A 21,931-nucleotide genomic window follows, 5' to 3' on the forward strand; every position below is an offset into this window, starting at 1 on the left:
CTTATAGCTGAGAATATCATCTGTCAATGTCTGTACCTGCAAAACCTGCACAAATGAGTTAGTAGTATAAACGCCTTCCTTATCAAATTTCCACACTACTCTATCTTGTGCGTTTGCTATCAGTCTCACAGCTTGCAAGATCTCAAGCATTTGGTTCAAACTGTCGGTCTCCCATTGGCGGAATTCTCTCCTCCAATGAAAGTTCCAAACCCACTCTATTCCATCCCAAAATCCACAGTCCCAATCACGAATCCCTTATTATCTGAAATTAAGTAGAGTCTTGGAAAGGAGTCTTTCAGCTTCCTCGACTGTAGCCATGTATCTTCCTAAAATCTGGTTAGTCTACCATCGCCTACTTCTATAGCCAACCCGTCAATCATCCTCTGTCTAACATGTTGCTCCTCGATTTGCAATTGACAGATATCTCTCCACGGACCCCCTTTTGCTGGTATAGCTCGAGTAGACAATAACTGCGCAGGGTTCAGATTATTGTAGGAGCACACTACTTTCTTCCATAGAGGACATTCTTCCTTGGAGAATCTCCACCACCACTTAAACAACAACGCGGTATTACGAATCATCGCATCTCCCACACCTAGTCCCCATAGTTTCTTTGGTGCCTATATCATCTGCCATTTGACAAGAGCCAGTCCAGGTCGTCCGTCGTCTTTTTCCCAAAAGAATCTTCTTTGCAATGAGATTATTTTTTTGGCCACCGTAACTGGCATTTTATACAAGCTCAAATAGTACGTAGGCAGACTATTAATCACGGATTTGATGAGAACCAACTTCCTCGCTTTACTGAGTACCTTTACTTTCCACAGGCTCAGTTTCTCCTCCACCTTATCTATTACTGGCTTCCAAGTTTTTACTAGCCTCGGGTTTGCTCCTAGATTAATTCCCAGATACTTTACTGGTAGATACGTCGCCTGACATCCTAATAATCTACACATTTGACCAACCCACTCTTGACTGCAATTTACCGGTATCAACATAGACTTGTCAAAGTTAATGCTCAATCTTGACATGACTTCAAAACACCTCAGGAGTCTTGTAATTTCTCACTGTTCCTCCTCTGGTGGGCAGAACAGTATAGTGTCATCAGCAAACTGAAGGTGGGATAGCTATATATTGTCCCTGTCAACTAAGAGAGGAGATATTCTCCTATTTCTTACTGCCTCCTTGATCATCCTGTTCAGCACATCTACAACAAGAATGAATGGAAAAGGTGATAACGGGTCGCCTTGTCGAAGCCCTCTATCTATCTTGAACGGTTTTGATGGAGCCCCATTAACCATTATAGATATAGAAGCTGATCTAATACACTCTGTAATCCATGCCCTCCATCTTCTTCCGAACCCCATCTTTTCCAGCACAATATCAACAAAATTCCATTTGACTCTATCATAGGCTTTCTGGAAGTCCAGTTTAATGATAGCTGATGCCTTCTTCTTCAATTTCAGCCACTGTACAGTTTCACATGCAATTAACGCTCCATCATGTATTCGCCTGCCCTTGACAAATGCACTCTGTGATTCTCCAACTAACCTTGGCATTACACTCCTCATTCGTCTTGTCGACACTTCTGATATGGCCTTGTATATGCAGCCAACCATACTGATCGGTCTCAGGTCCTTTATCTCCTTCGCGCCCATAAACTTTGGAGCCAATGCTACCCAAGTGATATTGGAGTCTGCTGGTAATCTCTCTGTCTCAAAGAAGCTCATCACAGCTTTAGTGAATTCTGCTCCAATCGAATCCTAACATCTTTTTATAAAATTCATGTTGTATCCATCACTACCCGGAGCCTTAGATGATTCACAATCCCATACTGCCTCCTTTATTTCCTCCTCCGTCGGTAACACCTCTAGTGCTTGAGCTTCCTCCATCTCCAAGCGATTAAGTAAACCATCTCGAAAACTGATATTTGGCGACTCATCTTGGTGGTATAGGCTCCTGTAAAAATCTCTAATTGCAACCTTAATCCGTGCATGATTCCTTACCAACCTTCCGTTAATCATTAAAGACTCAATCCATTTATTCCTTCTTCTTGCTGATGCAATATTATGAAAATATATGGTATTCCTATCCATCTCCTTAGCATGTTGAGACCTAGACATTTGCTTCCAGTGTATATTTTGTCTCTCATACCATACCTCACAACATCTTACCAGTGCCTTTCTTCTTACTTCTATTGTACCATCATATACTCCGTTGTTAACTATGTCATCCATTTTCTTGATCTCGTCCTCAAACCTTTGGATCTTCTCACTTATATTCCCAAAGTGCTGCTTGTGCCATCTACTCAGTGGTTTTGCCATTGCCTTCAGTTTATCCAGGAATTGCACATCCCCTAATCCCCTCCATTCTTCCTTCATCATCTTTAGAAAACCTTCATGCGTGAACCATGCGTCTAGACTGCGGAACGGTCTTGGTCCTTGAGCTATTTTTCTATCTTCCACTACCAGAGAACAATGATCTGATAGGCCCCTCGGACCTCCTCTTAGGCGAGTATCTGGGTAAGCATCTAGCCATTCCAATCTAACCAAGCTTCTATCAATACGACTGCAGGATTAGCCTCGAAACCATGTATACTTGCGATCATTGATTGCCAAGTCCACCAACTCCATATCATTTAGCCATGCTTTGAAGTCTTCAACAGAAGCTGACAAGTTGGTCGCCCCTTTTCTTTCCTCTATACGCACAATCTCGTTGAAATCTCCCATGTAGCAAAATGGGGTTTGATACAATCCTGTAATATAGCTTAATTCCTCCCACATTAAGAGTTTTTCGTCTCTTACATGCGGGCCATACACCAGAAAAATTGTACAGTGAAAATTATCTTTGGTCATCACTCTTTCTACACATAACCACCTATCTCCTTTATAGCAATTCATCAATTTAAATGCTAATTCATCCCAAATTAATAGTAGACCTCTGGAAGTTCCAACAGAATTGACACACTCCCAACTAGCTCTATCGTTACCCCAAATTCTAGCTACATCATATTTATTCACCACTTCTTTTTTTTGTTTCTATTAGTCCCAACATATCTACTCTAAATTTATTTTTGAAGTTTTTTTTATCATGTTCAGTTTTGCAACACCTCTCAATCCCCTAATATTCCAAGAGCTTAAAATCATTTATAAATTTTATTACACACCTGCTTACGGCATTTTGGACGACTTCTTCTGATTTTCTCCTTTTGTTTTGACTGTCTTCACTTCAGAGCTATGGCCTCGTTTTGCTCCTGGAGGATTGCCATGATGTCTTCCTCATCACTGCATGGTATTGCTTTTGATTCGACCGTCAGTTTCCAGGCCTCTTTATTCTGCGCCATTTCCTCTTCCCAACTCTGCATTTGCTTACCTTTGCCCATCACTGTGTCTTCGTGCATATCCACCTCTTTCCAAACTCTTCCACTACTTAGTCCTCAGGTTCTCCTGCTTTCCCAATCCCAGAAGCTTCTCCCAGACCCACGACTTCCCCCGCCATGAACTTCCTGCCTTCTGTATCACCGGTTGCACGTCCCTCTTCTTGTGCATCTATTTTTGTCATTTCAACTGTACCCTCGTATGACCTCTGCACATCTCTAACCTGCCCTCTTCCTTCCACCTCAACTTGCTCCGAATCACTGCTCATCCTATTGGTACTTTCTAATTGGTGGTCAGTTGTAGTGCCTCCCGTATCCTGTTCGTGCTCCTCATGTTTGCACCTTGCTCCGTCCTCCATGTCGACACCGGTATACTGTCTGTGGCTCCCTTCTCATGGGAATGTGTCGGATTGACAGTTGAACTGACGATGTGATATCACAGCCAAATATAACATGCATTTATTGTGTGCATATTTTATTTGTTTGCTTGCTTTGTCGACTTGAATTGCATGCCTAGTTGTATAACATGCCTAATTGCCTATTTGAATTACTTGATATACATGCTTATACTTGTGCTTTACTTGCATTATATTACTTGTGTTTTCTACTGGGATTAAGGAGGTTTAGAAGGCGGTGGCGATGAGATCACATGGAGGATAGGTTGGTGAAGGCTATGGGACAGCGGAGAATTGTTAGTTTAGAATTTCCTAAGTTAGATTACCCCTTTTTCAATATGGTTTTAAAGTTAATGTTTTAAAGTTTACTTATGTTTTAAGCATGAATCTTGTGATGGATATGAAGTTCTAGGATTGCCTCTGGCGTCCCAGAGTCTTATATCTTACATCACTGGACACTGTTACCATACTAAGAACCTTCGGTTCTCATACCATATTCTGTTATTGTTATTCAGATGTAGGTCGTAACCCACCACGGTGAGTTGCTTGATGGTGACAGAGCGGAGGATCTTCACTATGTTTTGAAGTCTTTTTTATTATTTTGTTTAGCTTCTCTCACTTTTGTATTTATGCCTAGAGACTTACTTTGAGAGGAAGTTTGTATAAGCTGTTTTACTTTCTAAACTCTGTTTTTGAGTTTAATCCTTCATCGGGCTTCTAGAATATATTATTTCTTTCTATTTAATATGTATAAGCTTCAAAATTGTCGTAACCTTTGATTAACCTTTGCTTTACGACGTGAGGTAAGACTTAGGGTAATTAGGGTGTTACAAAATAAGCCCAACTTGGTAATTAAATAAATTCAGCCTTGTTCAAAAATTATTTCACAATAAGTGGCTGAACCTTGAGACTAAGGAAGAATAGACAAGCCCAAATCACAAGCCCATGAACCAAAATGGATGAATAAAAGAAAGGAACCCAAAGTTCTCAAAGCATGCTTCGGTTACTCCATCTCTTGGTAATTGGAACTTAAAATTTAATTTGATTTAATTTTATTTAAAGTTTCCACCGAAAATTTCTCTCTTCTATCTCCTCTCTCTTGCTTCGGTCACATCATGTGTTCATCCACAAAAAAGAAAGAAGAAAATAGAAGGTTCAGAGATCAGATTTTGAAGAAAGGCAAAAAGATTTTTGCCAAATCAAGGCAATGAAAAGGACTTCGGTCAAGAAGCAAATCTCTCTCGGTCAAAGTACAACAAAAGTTTATTTCCTCTTTTATGTTACAAAGAGGAACGAAGAAGAAACTTCAAGGATTCAAGCATGGAAGAAGTAACAATGGAGAACGTGAAGCCATCTTGGGTCAGAACCATATCAACTATCAGAATAAAAGCTTGGAGCCAAAGTCAAGCTCAATGGTCAAGATTGAAGAAGCTTGAAGAAAAAAGATGAGAGAGAAGAGGTGAGCATGCATGCAACAACCTCGGGCCTCTCCCTCCTCTTTGTTGAAGCCGCTGTTACTCTGATGTTGGAGAAGAAAGAAGGTGTGAGGGTTGAACAAGCTTCAACCTTGAAAGCTTTACCCTTCTATATTAAGGGTGAACGACCAAGTTTGAAGGCAAAGAGAGTAAACGAAGAGCACAAAGTTCACTTTCATAGCTACCCAAGCTGTTAGAGTTCTTCTCCTTCATGTAGTTTATTTTGTAATTTCTTTTTCTCAGTTTAGATCTGTCTGAGTCTCATTATAAAAGGCAAACATGGTGAGGTTTGTAAGAAAAAAACAATGAGAGAAAAAAGACAGTGAGTTAAAATAGTGAGAAAAAGCCATAAGATGTCTCAGAAGTTCTTTGTACATCTTTATGTTTTGTGTCATGATCCTGTGAAAATTCCCTTACAAGTTGGGTTAGCACTTTGCTGTTGAAAGCTAGATTTGAGTCCTAGTCAAATTCAGATTGAGTTTAGAATATGGATTTGTTCCAGATAGGATTTGGTAGATCCTAGGAAAGCATTGGTGTTTGTAATCTTGAAAAAGAGATAGTGAAATTCTATCATTGTTGTGATGGAGACTGGATGTAGGCTACATTACACCTTGTAGCTGAACCATGATATATCTGGGTATTATTCCTTCTTCCCTTCTACTTTTCTGTTTCTGTTAGTCAGGAGACAAAAATAAAAATGTCTCTGAGCTGACCATGAGACAAAAGAAAAAATATCTCCTAAGTTCCCTTGAGAAAGAAAAAGTAATATTCTGCAGAAAGAGTAGTTAAGATTTAACTCTCCTCCTCTTAGCCACCGATAACCATCAAATACATAACAGCATCAAGTGAACCTCAATTAACACACAAATAAATCGAAATAAATTAAGAAATTAACAAAAATTATTTAATGATGGCAGCAGAGAAAATCAGAACTAATAAAAATGTTTGTAAAATGTTGGTGTTATTAGCGATGACAATAACGAAAAGAAAAAGAAAGACGCAACATTAAGAAGAAGAAGGAGGAGGAGGGAGGGAGGGGGGAAGAAGAAGAAAAAGAAATTGCATGCGCGAATTTGGAGGAAGAAGAAGAAGAAAAAGAAAGACGCATAATTTAAAAAGTTGTTATAATAACTTGATTAATATTTTATTTAGATGTAGAACTTTATTGTTTTCAAATTAAATGCAGCCTATAAAATAAGGTTAAAGTAAAAATAGTTATAAAAAAATTAAGTGCATATCAATTTGGTTTTTGAAAGTTTAAACGTTTCAACTTTCAAATTGGTCTTTAAAAGACAACTATTAATTAAACTATGACAATTGATATAATCACTATTTAGTTAGGTTTTCTACTTGTCTTTTAGGAGTAAGAATAAGTAAATATTAAAATTGGTTTCTAATAAATTTTAGAAGGGATATTTTGATTTTTAATAAAATTTTATTATTCAATGAAAAATCTCGAAAATTATTAGATTAGTCTTTCGTCGCTTTCAATAAAATTTTTAGTATTCTTAGTAGCCAGATAAATTTATAACAAATTTTATTATAAAATAATTTAGTTTTCAAAAATATAATTATAAGAAAAGAGACTAATTGGCTTTCGAAGACTTCTAAAATAATAAAAAATTATTAAAGATCAAAATGTTTGATCCAATTATAGTTATATATTATGAATTGAACCCTTCATTTCATAATTCATACTATACTGGTCAAATAAAACAATAACGGTTCAAATATGTATTTGGGCATTTTATTTCATCCAGTAGCTGAATATGCACTTGGTTATTTGGCATTCCAGCCATGCCTGCACATGAAGAGTCTTATCAATATGGCAGGGTGGTGGAATAATACCAAACATTCATAAGAAAAAAATGTTTTTTTGAACAACATAAATAATAGGTTAAAAAAATTAATTTTAATTTTAAAAATCAAAATTTAAATTAATTAGATATAATTTTTGTTAGTAACCTAAAATTCAATCCGATATTGTTAACTTTTTATATAAATTCAATATTTTGTTAATTATTCAAATAATTAATAGTTAGTACCTCCTATAAAGAGAAGAAAGAGTCTGTTGGTCCTAATTAAAGAGCATTAACATCTTCATTAACAAAAAGTTAGTTCTCTATTATGGACCGTTGCAGGTCTAGCCCGATTGGCAGTCGGGTCGGGGCACTATTCCTGACCCAAGCCTGAACCATCCCTCAGCAGGGAGAATCCAACGGGTCGGTTCCTAACACCCGACCTGAAGCACGAACGACTTACCATCTGTACGACCTACGCCACCGCGACCAGCGACCGGTCGGGTCGATTCCCTCGGGATAGCACCCGAAGCCCCGATCCAAAAACCGGAACGACTTGATCCTCCCACGTGGACCAGGACAGATCGTAGAAGTTTCCTGGCCAGTGGGCTAGGTCACCTATAGGCCCACCCAACACAGTATATAAGGGAAGAGGCCAGCTCTTCCCCCGAGGTATGCATCATTTTACTTAATTTGGCTCTCACCTCGTACGAACACTGACTTGATCGTTGAAGTGTCCTTGCAGATGGTTATCCCCCTCGTCCACGCCACCTTCGGTGTCACCAGATTTTGACCCACACACCTACTCCCGATCCAAGTCAGCCCAAGGCCTCATCCACTCATCACAACCCGACCCCCCGAGCACCCGACTCTCGCAGGTAGCGAACATTGGCGCCGTCTATGGGGATCCTGGAGCAGACATGGAGCGACTCCCCACGTCGGAGGAGCTTCGGGAAGGAGGATGGGCCCGCTTGAGTAGGGCAAGTTCGATGGCTCGTGGCGCCGAACACCTGCGATCCTCCATTCAGCCAAACCAACCAATCTACACGAAGACCCCGGAAAGACGTCCCTTCGGAGGAACGGGAGCCGACAGCGCTAAGATTATGCAGGAGCTTAGACACCGAGTACAAAACCTCGAAAGGGAGCTTGCAGCGAGGAGTCGATCCCACGGAGACGTTAGCCGATCCCACAGAGACATCAGCCGATCCCGCACCCGCTCCCCCTCCCGAAGATACGAAGACCGAGAGAAGAGCCTAACAAAATGCGATGAGGTGCACACACAAGCGACCTCCTGACCTACCCAAGGTAGGTCCGAGAGCCACGGGGAGTCCCAAAAGGGAAAAGCCAAGAAACGGCTGGAATCCGTCATCATGGGGGCAACCCCTTTCCACCCCTCGATCCTCAAGGTCTGGCTTCCGAGAAATTTTGACAAGCCAACAGAGATGAGGTACGAAGGGACTAAGGACCCCTAGGAGCACCTCACAGCCTTTGAAGCGTGGATGAATTTGGAAGGGGTAGGCGACGCGGTCAGGGGCCGAGCATTTCCTGTAACGCTGGCTGACCCAGCAGTCCGATGGTTTAACGCACTCTCGCAAGGGTCCATCACGACCTTCATGGACATTTCCCAAAGCTTCCTAGCTCGGTTCATAACACGCATAGTCAAGGCAAAGCTCCCGATTAACTTGCTAGGGGTCACTCAAAAGCCCGGAGAGCCGACTAGAAAGTTTCTGGATAGGTTCAACGACGAATGCTTGGAAATCGATGGCCTCACAGACTCGGTTGCTAGTCTCTGCCTAACAAACAGCCTGCTAAATGAGGACTTTAGAAAGCACCTCACGACCAAACTTGTCTGGACCATGCAGGAAATTCAAAGCGTGGCCAAGGAATACATCAATGATAAGGAGGTGAGTCAGGTTGTAGCAACCAATAAACGGCAGCTCTCGAACCCCTCAGTTTGGCAGGCCCCCAGGTCGACCGATATAAAGAAGCTCCTAGGGACGGAACCCCGGCCAAGCACCCGAAACAACCTCCATGGGTGGGGAGGTTCACCAACTACACGCCACTCACGGCGCCCATAGTGGAAGTCTATCAGTAGATTGTGGACAAGGAAATCCTATCCAGACCCAGACCGTTGAAAGAGAGAATGGAAGGCAACAAAAGCCTCTACTGTGATTATCACAAGGGATTCGGTCACAAGACCCAAGACTGTTTCGACCTCAAAGATGCTTTAGAACAGGCCATCTGGGATGGAAAATTGAGCGAGTTCTCCCGACTCATCCGAGAACCAAGAAGACGGGAACGGGAGTGCTCCGAAAAAGATCATAGCCGGACTGTCAAGGCAAGACAAGAGCCCACAGGGAACACCGACAACCCCCCAACTTTCGTGGTTAACGTTGTGGTCAGGCGCGATACCCCCCCCAAATCTAAATCAGCAGCAAAGAAGGATACCCGGATCCTTTCTATCTCGACAAGAGGTCCCACCGCCTCAAGCAGAAGACCCAACGATATCCTACGGTCCAGAAGATCAGTGGTTTTATGATCGCCCTAAAACCCCCCCAATGGTAATCACGGCAATGGTTGGGACCGGGTTAGTCAGGCGAATCCTCGTCGATACTGGGGCTAACTCCAACATCTTATTCAGGAACGTATTCGACGTCATGGGACTCAAGGAGTCTGACCTCAAGAGTCACCAGCACGGGGTTATGGGGCTAGGCGACAACTATATAAAGCTCGACGGGACGATCTCTCTCCCAATCTGCCTTGGAGCCGATGACGGTAAAAGGTCGGTTATGGCGGACTTCGTAGTCCTTAGAGACTCCACAGCCTACAACATCATTTTAGGAAGAAAGACCATCAATGAATTTTCAGCCGTGATATGTACTAAATTCCTAACAATAAAGTTCGTGACAGAAAAAGGAACCGTTGGCTCCATTAGAGGAGACATAGAAGCGGCGGTCACCTACGACAACGCCAGTCTCTACCTAAGGAAAGAGTCTAAGAAGGCAGCCGGCGTGTTCTTGGCAGACTTGGACGTAAGGATGGAAGTCAAGCCGAGACCAGAACCAGAAGGGGACATTGAGAAGTTCCAAATAGGGAAGTCGGCAGAGCAGTTTACCTTCGTAAACAGGAACCTACCCCACGAGCTCAAGGGCCCCCTCATGGAGGTCGTAAGGGCAAACGGCGATCTCTTCGCATGGACACCCTCAGACATGCCGGCTTGGATCCCGAAGTCGCATCCTACCGACTAGCTGTCAAACTAGACGCCAAGCCAGTAGCCCAACGACGAAGAAAGATGTCCCAGGAAAGGGCCAATGAAGTCACCAAGCAAACAGCCGGGCTACTAGAAGCCGGGTTCATCAAGGAGCTCGAGTACTCCACATGGATGTTGGTGCGCAAAATTGTGAACAATACTTTTTCACAACTCTCATAATCCCCGGTAATGGCTCCAAAAACGTGGTAGCTCAATACCATGGCATTACACAACTTCGCACAACTAACCAGCAAGTGCACTGGGTCGTCCAAGTAATACCTTACGTGAGTAAGGGTCGATCCCACGGAGATTGTTAGCATTGAAGCAAGCTATGGTCATCTTGTAAATCTTAGTCAGGCAAACTCAAATATATATGATGATGAACGAAAATAACATAAAAGATAAAGATAGTGATACTTATGTATAACATTGGTGTAAGAGCTTCAGACAAGCGTATGAAGATGCCTTCCCTTCCGTCTCTCTGCTTTCCTACTGCCTTCATCCAATCCTTCTTACTCCTTTCCATGGCAAGCTCGTGTAGGGTTTCACTGTTGTCAGCAGCTACCTCCCATCCGCGCAGTGAAAGCTAATGCACGCACTCTGTCACAGTACTGCCAATCACCGGTTTGGTTCCCTCCCCTACCGGAATAGAATCACTCTTTTGCGTCTGTCACTAACGCCCAGTAGGTTACAGGTTTGAAGCACGTCACAGTCATTCAATCATTGAATCCTACTCAGAATACCACAGACAAGGTTAGACCTTCCGGATTCTCTTGAATGCTGCCATCAGTTCTTGCCTATACCACGAAGACTCTGATCTCACGGAATGGTTGGCTCGTTTGTCAGGCGAGCACTCGGTTGTCAGGCGATCAACCATGCATCGTGCAATCGGGAATCCAAGAGATATTCACTAAGCCTCAGATGCTTGTAGAACAAGAATGGTTGTCAGTCACCTTGTTCATGAGTGAGAATGGTGATGGGCGTCAATCATCACCTTCATCATATTGAAGAACAAGTGATATCTTGGACAAAGAACAAGTGGAATTGAATGGAAGAACAATAGTAATTGCATTAATACTCGAGGTACAGCAGAGCTCCACACCTTAATCTATGGTGTGTAGAAACTCCACCGTTGAAAATACATAAGAACAAGGTCTAGGCATGGCCGAATGGCCAGCCTCCAAAGGCCTAAGATAGCATAAAACAAAGATAGCTACCAAAAGTCTCCGTCAATACAATAGTAAAAGGTCCTACTTATAGAAAACTAGTACATAGATGAGTAAATGACATAAAAATCCACTTCCGGGCCCACTTGGTGTGTGCTTGGGCTGAGCAATGAAGCTTTTTTCGTGTAGAGACTCTCCTTGGAGTTAAACGCCAGCTTTAGTGCCAGTTTGGGCGTTTAACTCCCAATTAGGTGCCAGTTCCGGCGTTTAACGCTGGAATTTCTTGAGGTGACTTTGAACGCCGGTTTGGGCCATCAAATCTTGGGCAAAGTATGGACTATTATATATTGCTGGAAAGCCCAAGATGTCTACTTTCCAACGCCGTTGAGAGCGCGCCAATTGGGCTTCTGTAGCTCCAGAAAATCCACTTCGAGTGCAGGGAGGTCAGAATCCAACAGCATCTGCAGTCCTTTTGAGTCTCTGGATCAAATTTTTGCTCAGGTCCCTCAATTTCAGCCAGAAAATACCTGAAATCACAGAAAAACACACAAACTCATAGTAAAGTCCAGAAAAGTGAATTTTAACTAAAAACTAATAAAAATATACTAAAAACTAACTAAAAGATACTAAAAACATACTAAAAATAATGCCAAAAGCATACAAATTATCCGCTCATCAGATGTCCAACATCGTCCCGCTCAAAAAAGGCAGCGAAAGGTAGATAATGTGTGTCGACTATTCTGACCTGAACAAAGCATGTCCCAAAGACTCTTTCCCCCTCCCCAACATCGACACCTTGGTAGACTCAGCGGTAGGATATCGTTTCCTCAGCTTCATGGATGCATACTCCGGTTATAACCAGATCCTGATGCACCGACTTGACGAAGACAAAACAGCGTTCATAACTCCAGGAGGTACCTATTGCTACGAGGTAATGCCATTTGGGTTGAAGAACGCAGGAGCCACCTACCAAAGGCTAATAAGCAAGGTCTTTCACGACCTCATCGGCAAGACAGTAGAAGTTTACGTCGATGACATCTTGGTAAAAACAGTAGAACCGAACAGTCTTATAGACGACCTCCAAGCTGTCTTCAAGGCACTAAGAAAGTTCAAGATGCGGCTCAACCCACTTAAGTGTGCGTTTTCCATGAAAGCAGGGAAATTCCTAGGCTTCATGATAACGCAAAAGGGGGTGGAGGCCAACCCAGACAAGTGCGAAGCCGTGCTCAAAATGACGAGCCCAGGGTGCATCAAAGATGTGCAGCGACTTACTGGGAAACTTACGGCTTTATCCCGCTTCCTCGAAGCCTCGGCAAAAAAAGCCATCCTGTTCTCCAACCTAATGAAGAAAGGGATCACCTTTGAGTGGACCCCGACATGCGAAGAAGCATTCAGCCATTTCAAAAAGATACTCTCAGAACCTCCCGTGCTCAGCAGACCCAGAGAAGGAGAACCTTTGTACTTATACTTGGCGGTGACCACACAAGCCATGATGGAAGTCCTTGTCCGAAAAGAAGACAAGACTCAACGCCCAATATACTTCATCAGTAAGGTACTCCAAGGGGAGGAGTTGAAGTACACCAAGTTGAAAAAATTGGCCTACGCCCTACTGACCTCGTCAAGAAGGCTAAAACAGTACTTCCAAGGGTAAGTAATCATCCTGAGAACTGACCAGGCTATTCGGCAAGTCCTTCAGAAACCCGACCTCACGGGAAGAATGATGGCATGGGCAGTAGAGCTGTCTCAATATAACTTGCAAGACGAACCCAGGCAGGCAATCAAAGCCCAAGCAATGGCAGATTTTCTGGTAGAGGTCATTGGTGACTCACCCGACACACCGAACACACGGTGGAAACTCCACGTTGACAGAGCATCCAACCAAATGTTCGGAGGAGCTGGCATCATCCTTGAGAACTCGGTAGGAGTAGCTTACGAACAATCGATCAAATTCGATTTCCCAGTCTTCAACAACCAGGCAGAATACGAAGCAGTAATAGGAGGGTTAGTCCTAGCTAAAGAGGTCGGAGCATCAAGGATAGAAGTTACCAGTGACTCCCAGATCGTCACTGATGAGCGGATAATTTGTACCCTTTTTGGCATTGTTTTTAGTATGTTTTTAGTATGATCTAGTTAGTTTTTAGCATATTTTTATTAGTTTTTAGTTAAAATTCACTTTTCTGGACTTTACTATGAGTTTGTGTGTTTTTCTGTGATTTCAGGTATTTTCTGGCTGAAATTGAGGGACCTGAGCAAAAATCTGATCCAGAGACTGAAAAGGACTGCAGATGCTGTTGGATTCTGACCTCCCTGCACTCGAAGTGGATTTTCTGGAGCTACAGAAGCCCAATTGGCGCGCTCTCAACGGCGTTAGAAAGTAGACATCCTGGGCTTTCCAGCAATATATGATAGTCCATACTTTGCCCAAGATTTGATGGCCCAAACTGGCGTTCAAAGTCACCCTCAGGAATTCCAGCGTTAAACGCCGAAACTGGCACCTAAATGGGAGTTAAACGCCCAAACTGGCATAAAAGCTGGCGTTTAACTCCAAGAAGAGTCTCTACACGAAATTGCTTCATTGCTCAGCCCAAGCACACACCAAGTGGGCCCGGAAGTGGATTTTTATGTCATTTACTCATCTTTGTAAACCTTAGGCTACTAGTTTTCTATAAGTAGGACCTTTTGCTATTGTATTTTCATCTTGGAATCTTTGGACATCTAGTTCTTAGATCATTGGGAGGCTGGCCATTCGGCCATGCCTAGACCTTGTTCTTATGTATTTTCAACGGTGGAGTTTCTACACACCATAGATTAAGGTGTGGAGCTCTGCTGTACCTCGAGTATTAATGCAATTACTATTGTTCTTCTATTCAATTCCGCTTGTTCTTTGTCCAAGATATCACTTGTTCTTCAACTTGATGAATGTGATGATCCGTGACACTCATCATCATTCTCACCTATGAACAAGGTGACTGACAACCACTTTTGTTCTACGAGCAACCAAGGCTCTAGTGAATATCTCTTGGATTCCTGATACACGATGCATGGTTGATCGCCTGACAACCGAGTGCTCGCCTGACAAACGAGCCAGCCATTCCGTGAGATCAGAGTCTTCGTGGTATAGGCGAGAACAGATGGCGGCATTCAAGAGAATCCGGAAGGTCTAAACCTTGTCTGTGGTATTCTGAGTAGGATTCAATGATTGAATGACTGTGACGTGCTTCAAACTCCTAGCAGGCGGGGCGTTAGTGACAGACGCAAAAGAATCACTGGATTCTATTCCGACCTGACCGAGAACCGACAGCTGATTAGCCATATGCTGTGACAGAGCATAGGAACATTTTCACTGAGAGGATGGGAGGTAGCCACTGACAACGGTGAAACCCTACATAAGCTTGCCATGGAAAGGAGTAAGAAGGATTGGATGAAGACAGTAGGAAAGCAGAGAGACGGAAGGGAAGGCATCTTCATACGCTTATCTGAAGTTCCTACCAATGAATTACATAAGTACCTCTATCTTTATCTTTATGCTTTATTCGTATATCACTATACCCATTTGAGTCTGCCTGACTAAGATTTACAAGGTGACCATAGCTTGCTTCATACCAACAGTCTCCGTGGGATCGACCCTTACTCGCGTAAGGTATTACTTGGACGACCCAGTGCACTTGCTGGTTAGTTGTGCAAAGTTGTGTAGTGATCACAATTTCGCGCACCAGTCACCTCCCAGATAAACGGCAGCTACCAGGCTAGAGACACACTACTACAAAAGTAACTAGAAAAGGTAAAAGAGCTATGCAAAAGCTTAGAAGAAGTCGTAATCCAGCATGTCCCTAGAGAGAGAAACCCCAAGCAGATCTCCTTTCCAAGCTAACAAGCACCAAGCCTGGGACGGGGAATAGGTCTCTAATCCAAGGACTGGCAACCGAACCAGCAATCATCTTGTGTGCAACCCAAACGCCGAGCCCCCCTCATGGATTGACCCTATCCTCCGATACTTGGAGCACGGCGAAATTCCTGAGAACGAGAAAAAAGCACAAGCTACAAAGAGGGAAGCACCCAAGTATGTGATCATACAGGGACAGCTGTACAAGCGAGGGCTCTACCAACCCCTAGTCAAGTGCCTACGCCCCGACCAAATGAACTACGTCCTAAGCGAAGTCCATGAGGGGTATTGTGGTCACCATATCAGAGGAAGGTTGTTGGCAAGGAAGATTATCCTTGCAGGATATTACTGGCCCACAATGATGTCGGACGCTCAAGGGTTCGTCAAGAAATGCAAAAAATACCAAGAAAACTCCAACTTCCACAAAGCCCCACCTGAAGAACTCAGCCTGATGATAGCACCCTGACCTTTCGCCCAATGGGGAGTCGACCTCTTAGGGCCATTCCCACACGGGCCAGGACAAGTAAAATACTTGATAGTAGCCATAGATTACTACACCAATTGGGTAGAAGCCGAACCGCTAGCTAGCATATCTTCAACAAATTGTCAAAAGTTCATGTGGAGGCAAGTAGTCACCAGATTTGGAATCCCAGAATTCGTCATATCGGATAATGGGACACAATTAACCGACAAGAAGTTCAAAGAATTCCTCTCAGGACTAGGAATCAAGAAAAGGTTCTCCTCAGTCGAGCACGTCCAGAGCAACGGCCAGGTAGAAGCAGCCAACAAAATTCTTAAAAGGGCTAAAGAAACGGCTTGAAGGGAAGAAAGGCTCATAGGCAGACGAACTAGCCTCAGTCTTATGGTCTTACAGAACTTTCCCCCAATCATCTACCAGTGAGAATTCTGAAACTTTTATTTTCTATTTCCATATAATTCTCGAAAAAAAAAACACAAAAAAATTTCAAAAATAAAAAAAACCAAAAATATTTTATGTTTCTTGTTTGAGTCTAGTGTCTAATTTTAAGTTTGGTGTCTTGCATGTATTGTTTATTTGATCTTGGTTCTATTTTCAAGTCAATAGTACAGGGAACTGAAGATTCAGAACATGCAGCAGAGGAATTACACAGAAAAAGCTGGGCGTTCAAAACGCCCAGTGAAGAAGGACAGACTGGCGTTTAAACGCCAGCCAGGGTACCTGGTTGGGCGTTTAACGCCCAAAAAGGTAGCATTTTGGGCGTTAAACGCCAGAATGGATACCATTCTGGGCGTTTAACGCCAGGATGGCACAAGGGGGAGGATTTTGTTTTCAAATCAATTTTTTTCAAGTTTTCAAAGTTTTCAAAATCAAATCTTTTTCAAATCATATCTTTTCAATCAAATGTTTTCAAAATCAATTTCTTTCCTTTTTCAAAGATACTTGCTAACAATTAATGATTTGATTGAACATTTCAAGTATGTTGCCTTTTCTGTTGAGAAAGGTTTAATGTTTGAATCATATCTTTTCTTGTTAGGCAAGTCATTAATTTTTTTTTCTTTTTTCAAATCTTTTTTTTAAATTGTTTTCAAATCATATTTTCTCAATCACATATTTTTAAAATCAATCATATCTTCTTAACCTCATCTTTTTCAAAATAGCTTTCAATCAAATCTTTTTGACTTCAAATTTCAAAATCTTTTTCAAAAATCACTTGAATTATTTCCCACTCTTATTTTCGAAAATTAATTAGTGTTTTTCAAAATGTTTTCAATTTCTTTAACTTAATTTTCGAAAATTCTCTTCCCCTCTTCCCACATCCTTCTATTTATGGAGTACCACTCCTTCTCAATGCACAATTCGAACTCTCTCTGATTTAGTTCGAATTCTTCTACCTCTTTCTTCTATTTTTCTGTTCTTCTGACACCTCAAGGAATCTCTATACTGTGACATAGAGGATTCCACATTTTCTTGTTCTCTTCTCTTTCATATGAGCAGGAGCAGAGACAAAGGTATTCTTGTTGAAGCTGACCCTGAACCTGAAAGGACCTTGAAGCGAAAGCTAAGAGAAGCTAAGGCACAACTCTCTGTAGAGGACCTAACAGAAATCTTCAAAGAAGAAGAAGACATGGCAGCTGAAAATAACAACAATGCAAACAATGCAAGGAAGGTGCTGGGTGACTTTACTGCACCTACTCCCGACTTCTATGGGAGAAGCATCTCTATCCCTGCCATTGGAGCAAACAACTTTGAGCTTAAGCCTCAATTAGTTTCTCTAATGCAACAGAATTGCAAGTTCCATGGACTTCCATTGGAAGATCCTCATCAGTTCTTAGCTGAATTCTTGCAAATCTGTGACACTGTCAAGACTAATGGGGTTGACCCTGAGGTCTACAGACTTATGCTATTCCCTTTTGCTGTAAGAGACAGAGCTAGGACATGGTTGGACTCACAACCTAAAGAAAGCCTGGACTCATGGGAAAAGCTAGTCAATGCCTTTTTGGCAAAGTTCTTTCCACCTCAAAAATTGAGTAAGCTTAGAGTGGAAGTCTAAACCTTCAGACAGAAGGATGGAGAATCCCTCTATGAAGCTTGGGAAAGATACAAACAATTGATCAGAAAATGTCCATCTGACATGCTTTCTGAATGGAGCATCATAGGTATTTTCTATGATGGTCTCTCTGAACTATCCAAGATGTCTTTGGATAGCTCTGCTGGAGGATCTCTTCATTTGAAGAAGACGCCTACAGAAGCTCAAGAGCTAATTGAAATGGTTGCAAATAACCAATTCATGTACACTTCTGAAAGGAATCCTGTGAACAATGGGACAAATCAGAAGAAAGGAGTTCTTGAGATTGATGCTCTGAATGCCATATTGGCTCAGAACAAGATATTGACTCAACAAGTCAATTTGATTTCTCAAAGTCTGTCTGGAATGCAAAATGCACCAAGCAGTACTAAGGATGCTTCATCTGAAGAAGAAGCATATGATCCTGAGAACCCTTCAATGGAAGAGGTGAATTACTTAGGAGAACCCTATGGAAACACCTATAATTCTTCATGGAGAAATCACCCAAATTTCTCATGGAAGAATCAAGAGAGACCTCAACAAGGTTTCAACAACAATAATGGTGGAAGAAATAGGTTTAGCAATGGCAAGCCTTTTCCATCATCTTCTCAGCAACAGACAGAGAATTCTAAGCAGAACCCCTCTGACTTAGCAACCATGGTCTCTGATCTAATCAAAACCACTCAAAGTTTCATGACTGAAACAAGGTCCTCCATTAGGAATTTGGAGGCACAAGTGGGACAGCTGAGCAAGAAAGTTACTGAACTCCCTCCTAGTACTCTCCCAAGCAACACAGAAGAAAATCCAAAAGGAGAGTGCAAGGCCATCAATATGGCCGAATTTGGAGAGGAGGAAGAGGAAGTGGACGCCACTGAGGAAGACCTCAATGGGCGTGCACTGACCTCCATTGAGTTCCCCAATGAGGAACCATGGGAATCTGAGGATCAAAATGAGACCATAGAGATTCCATTGGACTTACTTCTGCCATTCATGAGCTCTGATGAGTATTCTTCCTCTGAAGAGGATGAGTATGTCACTGAAGAGCAAGTTGCTAAATACCTTGGAGCAATCATGAAGCTAAATGACAAGTTATTTGGAAATGAGACTTGGGAGAATGAACCTCCTTTGCTCACCAAAGAACTGGATGACTTGTCTAGGCAGAAATTACCTCAAAAGAGACAAGATCCTGGGAAGTTTTCAATACCTTGTACCATAGGCACCATGACCTTCAAGAAGGCTCTGTGTGACTTAGGGTCAAGTGTAAACCTCATGCCTCTCTCTGTAATGGAGAAGCTAGGGATCTTTGAGGTGCAAGCTGCAAGAATCTCATTAGAGATGGCAGACAACTCAAGAAAACAAGCTCATGGACTTGTAGAGGATGTTTTGGTAAAGATTGAAGACCATTACATCCCTGCTGATTTCATAGTCCTAGAGACTGGGAAGTGCATGGATGAAACCATCATCCTTGGCAGACCCTTCCTAGCCACAGCAAAGGCTGTGATTGATGTTGATAGGGGCGAACTGATCATTCAAGTGAATGAAGAATCCTTTGTGTTTAAGGCTCAAGGATATCCCTCTGTCACCACGGAGAGGAAGCATGAAGAGCTTCTCTCAAATCAGAGTCAAACAGAGCCCCCACAGTCAAACTCTAAGTTTGGTGTTGGGAGGCCACAACCAAACTCTAAGTTTGGTGTTGAACCCCCACATTCAAACACTAAGTTTGGTGTTGGGAGTTTCCAACATAGCTCTGAGCATTTCTGAGGCTCCATGAGAGCCATCTGTCAAGCTACTGACATTAAAGAAGCGCTTGTTGGGAGGCAACCCAATGTTATATTTTGACTATTTTCTTTTGTTATTTTATATTTTTTGTAGGTTGATGATCATAAGAAGACACAAAATCAATTGAAAAAGCAAAAATAGAATGAAAAACAGGAAGAAAAACAGCACACCCTAGAGGAAGAACCCACTGGCGTTTAAACGCCAGTGAGGCTAGCAGTTGGGCGTTTAACGCCCAGTCTGGCACCATTCTGGGCGTTTAACGCCAGAAAGGGGCACCAGACTGGCGTTAAACGCCAGAAAAGGGCAAGAACCTGGCGTTAAACGCCAGGAATGGGCACCAGCCCGGCGTTTAACGCCAGAAATGGCTCAAAACGTGATTTTGAATGCCATTTGGTGCAGGGATGACTTTTCCTTGACACCACAGGATCTGTGGACCCCACAGGATCCCCACCAACCCCACCACTCTCTCTTCTTCACCCATTCACCAATCACCTCAATACCTCTTTCCCAAAAACCCTTCACCTATCAAATCCCTTCTTTCTCTTCACCACTCACATCCATCCTTCATAAACCCCACCTACCTCACCATTCAAAATTCAAACCACTTTCCCACCCAAACCCACCCTCACATGACCGAACCATAAGCCTCTCCTCCCCTATATATACCCTTCTTCAACCCTTCATTTTCACACAACCTAAACACCACTTCTCCCCCTCTTTGGCCGAACACAAAAGCCATTCCCTTCTTCCTCATTCCTTCTTCTTCTACTCTCTTCTTTCTTCTTTTGCTCGAGGACGAGCAAACCTTTTAAGTTTGGTGTGGTAAAAGCATTGCTTTTTGTTTTTCCATAACCATTTATGGCATCCAAGGCCGGAGAAACCTCTAGAAAGAGGAAAGGGAAGGCAAAAGCTTCCACCTCCGAGTCATGGGAGATGGAGAGATTCATCTCAAGGGTGCATCAAGACCACTTCTATGAAGTTGTGGCCTTGAAAAGGGAAGAGCTGTCAAAGGATGCTCTTCCTGAATGGATTGATTGCCAGCTGAAGAAAGAGATTGTCTTGGGTTTTGGAATTTTAAGCAATGACCTGGCTGCCTTACTTTGTGAACCAGATGAAAATGGTGGATTTACACTGATAAGGCTATTGTCATCAGGAAAGTTTGAATTGCAAAGATATCATTCTTCTCCGGTTCCAGCTAGGAACTTAGATTACTGCCAGAAACAAGAATTATATTTGGACAAACACTTGCATCCCTTAAGCGAGGAGGAATACAAATTTCCAAAAAGATTTCATTACCTAAAATTGGCCTACTTTCAGGCATATGTAAGCGATAGTCTTACTAAATCACTACATAGGAAACTAGAAAAGATTCATATGCAAACTCGATGGAAGGAATCTTCTGCTACTGAAGTGCATGAGTTTTTATGCGAGAAATTAAATGCCTATGGGTTTGGTCGGTTAAGATCGTCTGCTGCAATTATTGCTGTCTTTAAAGATATAAAATTACCCACAAGCGTTCATGAAGTTGCTTTGAAGAGACTTTGGCCTGACTTGCCGATGGAGATATTGCAATTGGCATTTTTGAATTATTCTGAATGTCCGCAACTTGTAAACAAGCATAAGATAGCGCTAGATTTTTTAGCTTTACCTGACCTTCCTCAGTTGCCTCCATTCTTCTTACGGAAATCTTCATGCCACAGCAACGATGACATTGTGGGTCCAGTTAGGCCATTTCCTTTTCTACTTGTGCTAAATGAATTTTACAATGGTTGCTCAAGTTTGGAAGATGATGAGTTTTCAGTAGAAGCGGAGCTTGGACTTAAGTACAATGAAGTAATGAAGGTGGCAAGTGACATCACTGTTTCAACACATGGCTCTATGGACCTCAATGATGATGCAGTATCTCTTTCTCATGATCAAGAGGAAGCTTGGGATGGTTCCTTGAAACGAAAATCTTTTTTGTCATATCGGCCAATTGCATTCAATTGCTCCACTAAAGATTTTGTTACGGAGAACTCTGTTTATAGTGATGGAATTTATGATACATTTATGTTCCATGTCCGGAAGCCTGGAGAGCAGACAAAACTTCATGAAGGCGAGGTATTTGATGATCATTGCCCTGTTGAGTTGAGGCTTAATGCTTCATTGGAAAACTCGGAACCTCAAGGTTTAGAGGCATGTAATCTACTAAAGAAACATATGTCAAAATGGGAACAACATTTTGATTTGTATAAGGAGTTTTGTATTAATCTAGATTTGAAGTGA

The 21,931-nt window shown here is 42.4% G+C and overlaps 2 protein-coding genes and 1 non-coding gene across 3 annotated transcripts; 1 reads left to right on the plus strand and 2 right to left on the minus strand.

Annotated features, from left to right (window-relative positions):
- Positions 1–1,760: 1,760 nt before the first annotated feature.
- LOC130963060 (uncharacterized) lies at positions 1,761–3,379 on the minus strand. Its single transcript, XM_057889209.1, has 2 exons — positions 3,225–3,379; positions 1,761–2,565 (listed from the first exon to the last, which is right to left on the minus strand). The coding sequence occupies exons 1-2, from the start codon at positions 3,377–3,379 to the stop codon at positions 1,761–1,763; spliced, it is 960 nt and encodes a 319-aa protein (XP_057745192.1).
- Positions 3,380–13,178: 9,799 nt separating this feature from the next.
- LOC130963062 (uncharacterized) lies at positions 13,179–21,931 on the plus strand. Its single transcript, XM_057889210.1, has 2 exons — positions 13,179–13,459; positions 20,662–21,931. The coding sequence occupies exons 1-2, from the start codon at positions 13,179–13,181 to the stop codon at positions 21,929–21,931; spliced, it is 1,551 nt and encodes a 516-aa protein (XP_057745193.1).
- Positions 17,852–17,955, minus strand: LOC130964405 (small nucleolar RNA R71). Its single transcript, XR_009080501.1, has one exon. It is a non-coding gene; the product is annotated as a small nucleolar RNA R71 (small nucleolar RNA).

Source organism: Arachis stenosperma, chromosome 2 (assembly GCF_014773155.1).
Source record: "Arachis stenosperma cultivar V10309 chromosome 2, arast.V10309.gnm1.PFL2, whole genome shotgun sequence".
NCBI lineage: Eukaryota > Viridiplantae > Streptophyta > Magnoliopsida > Fabales > Fabaceae > Arachis > Arachis stenosperma.

Bases quoted from the DNA above. Each gene is read 5' to 3' on its own strand.
- LOC130963060 (XM_057889209.1), bottom strand. From the start codon at position 3,379: ATGGGCAAAGGTAAGCAAATGCAGAGTTGGGAAGAGGAAATGGCGCAG. The intron at 2,566-3,224 runs GTGAAGACAGTC...CTAATCCTGCAG, and splicing joins AACGAGGCCATAGCTCTGAA to TCGTATTGATAGAAGCTTGG.
- LOC130963062 (XM_057889210.1), top strand. From the start codon at position 13,179: ATGGCATGGGCAGTAGAGCTGTCTCAATATAACTTGCAAGACGAACCC. The intron at 13,460-20,661 runs GTTAGTCCTAGC...GGCCTTGAAAAG, and splicing joins TACGAAGCAGTAATAGGAGG to GGAAGAGCTGTCAAAGGATG.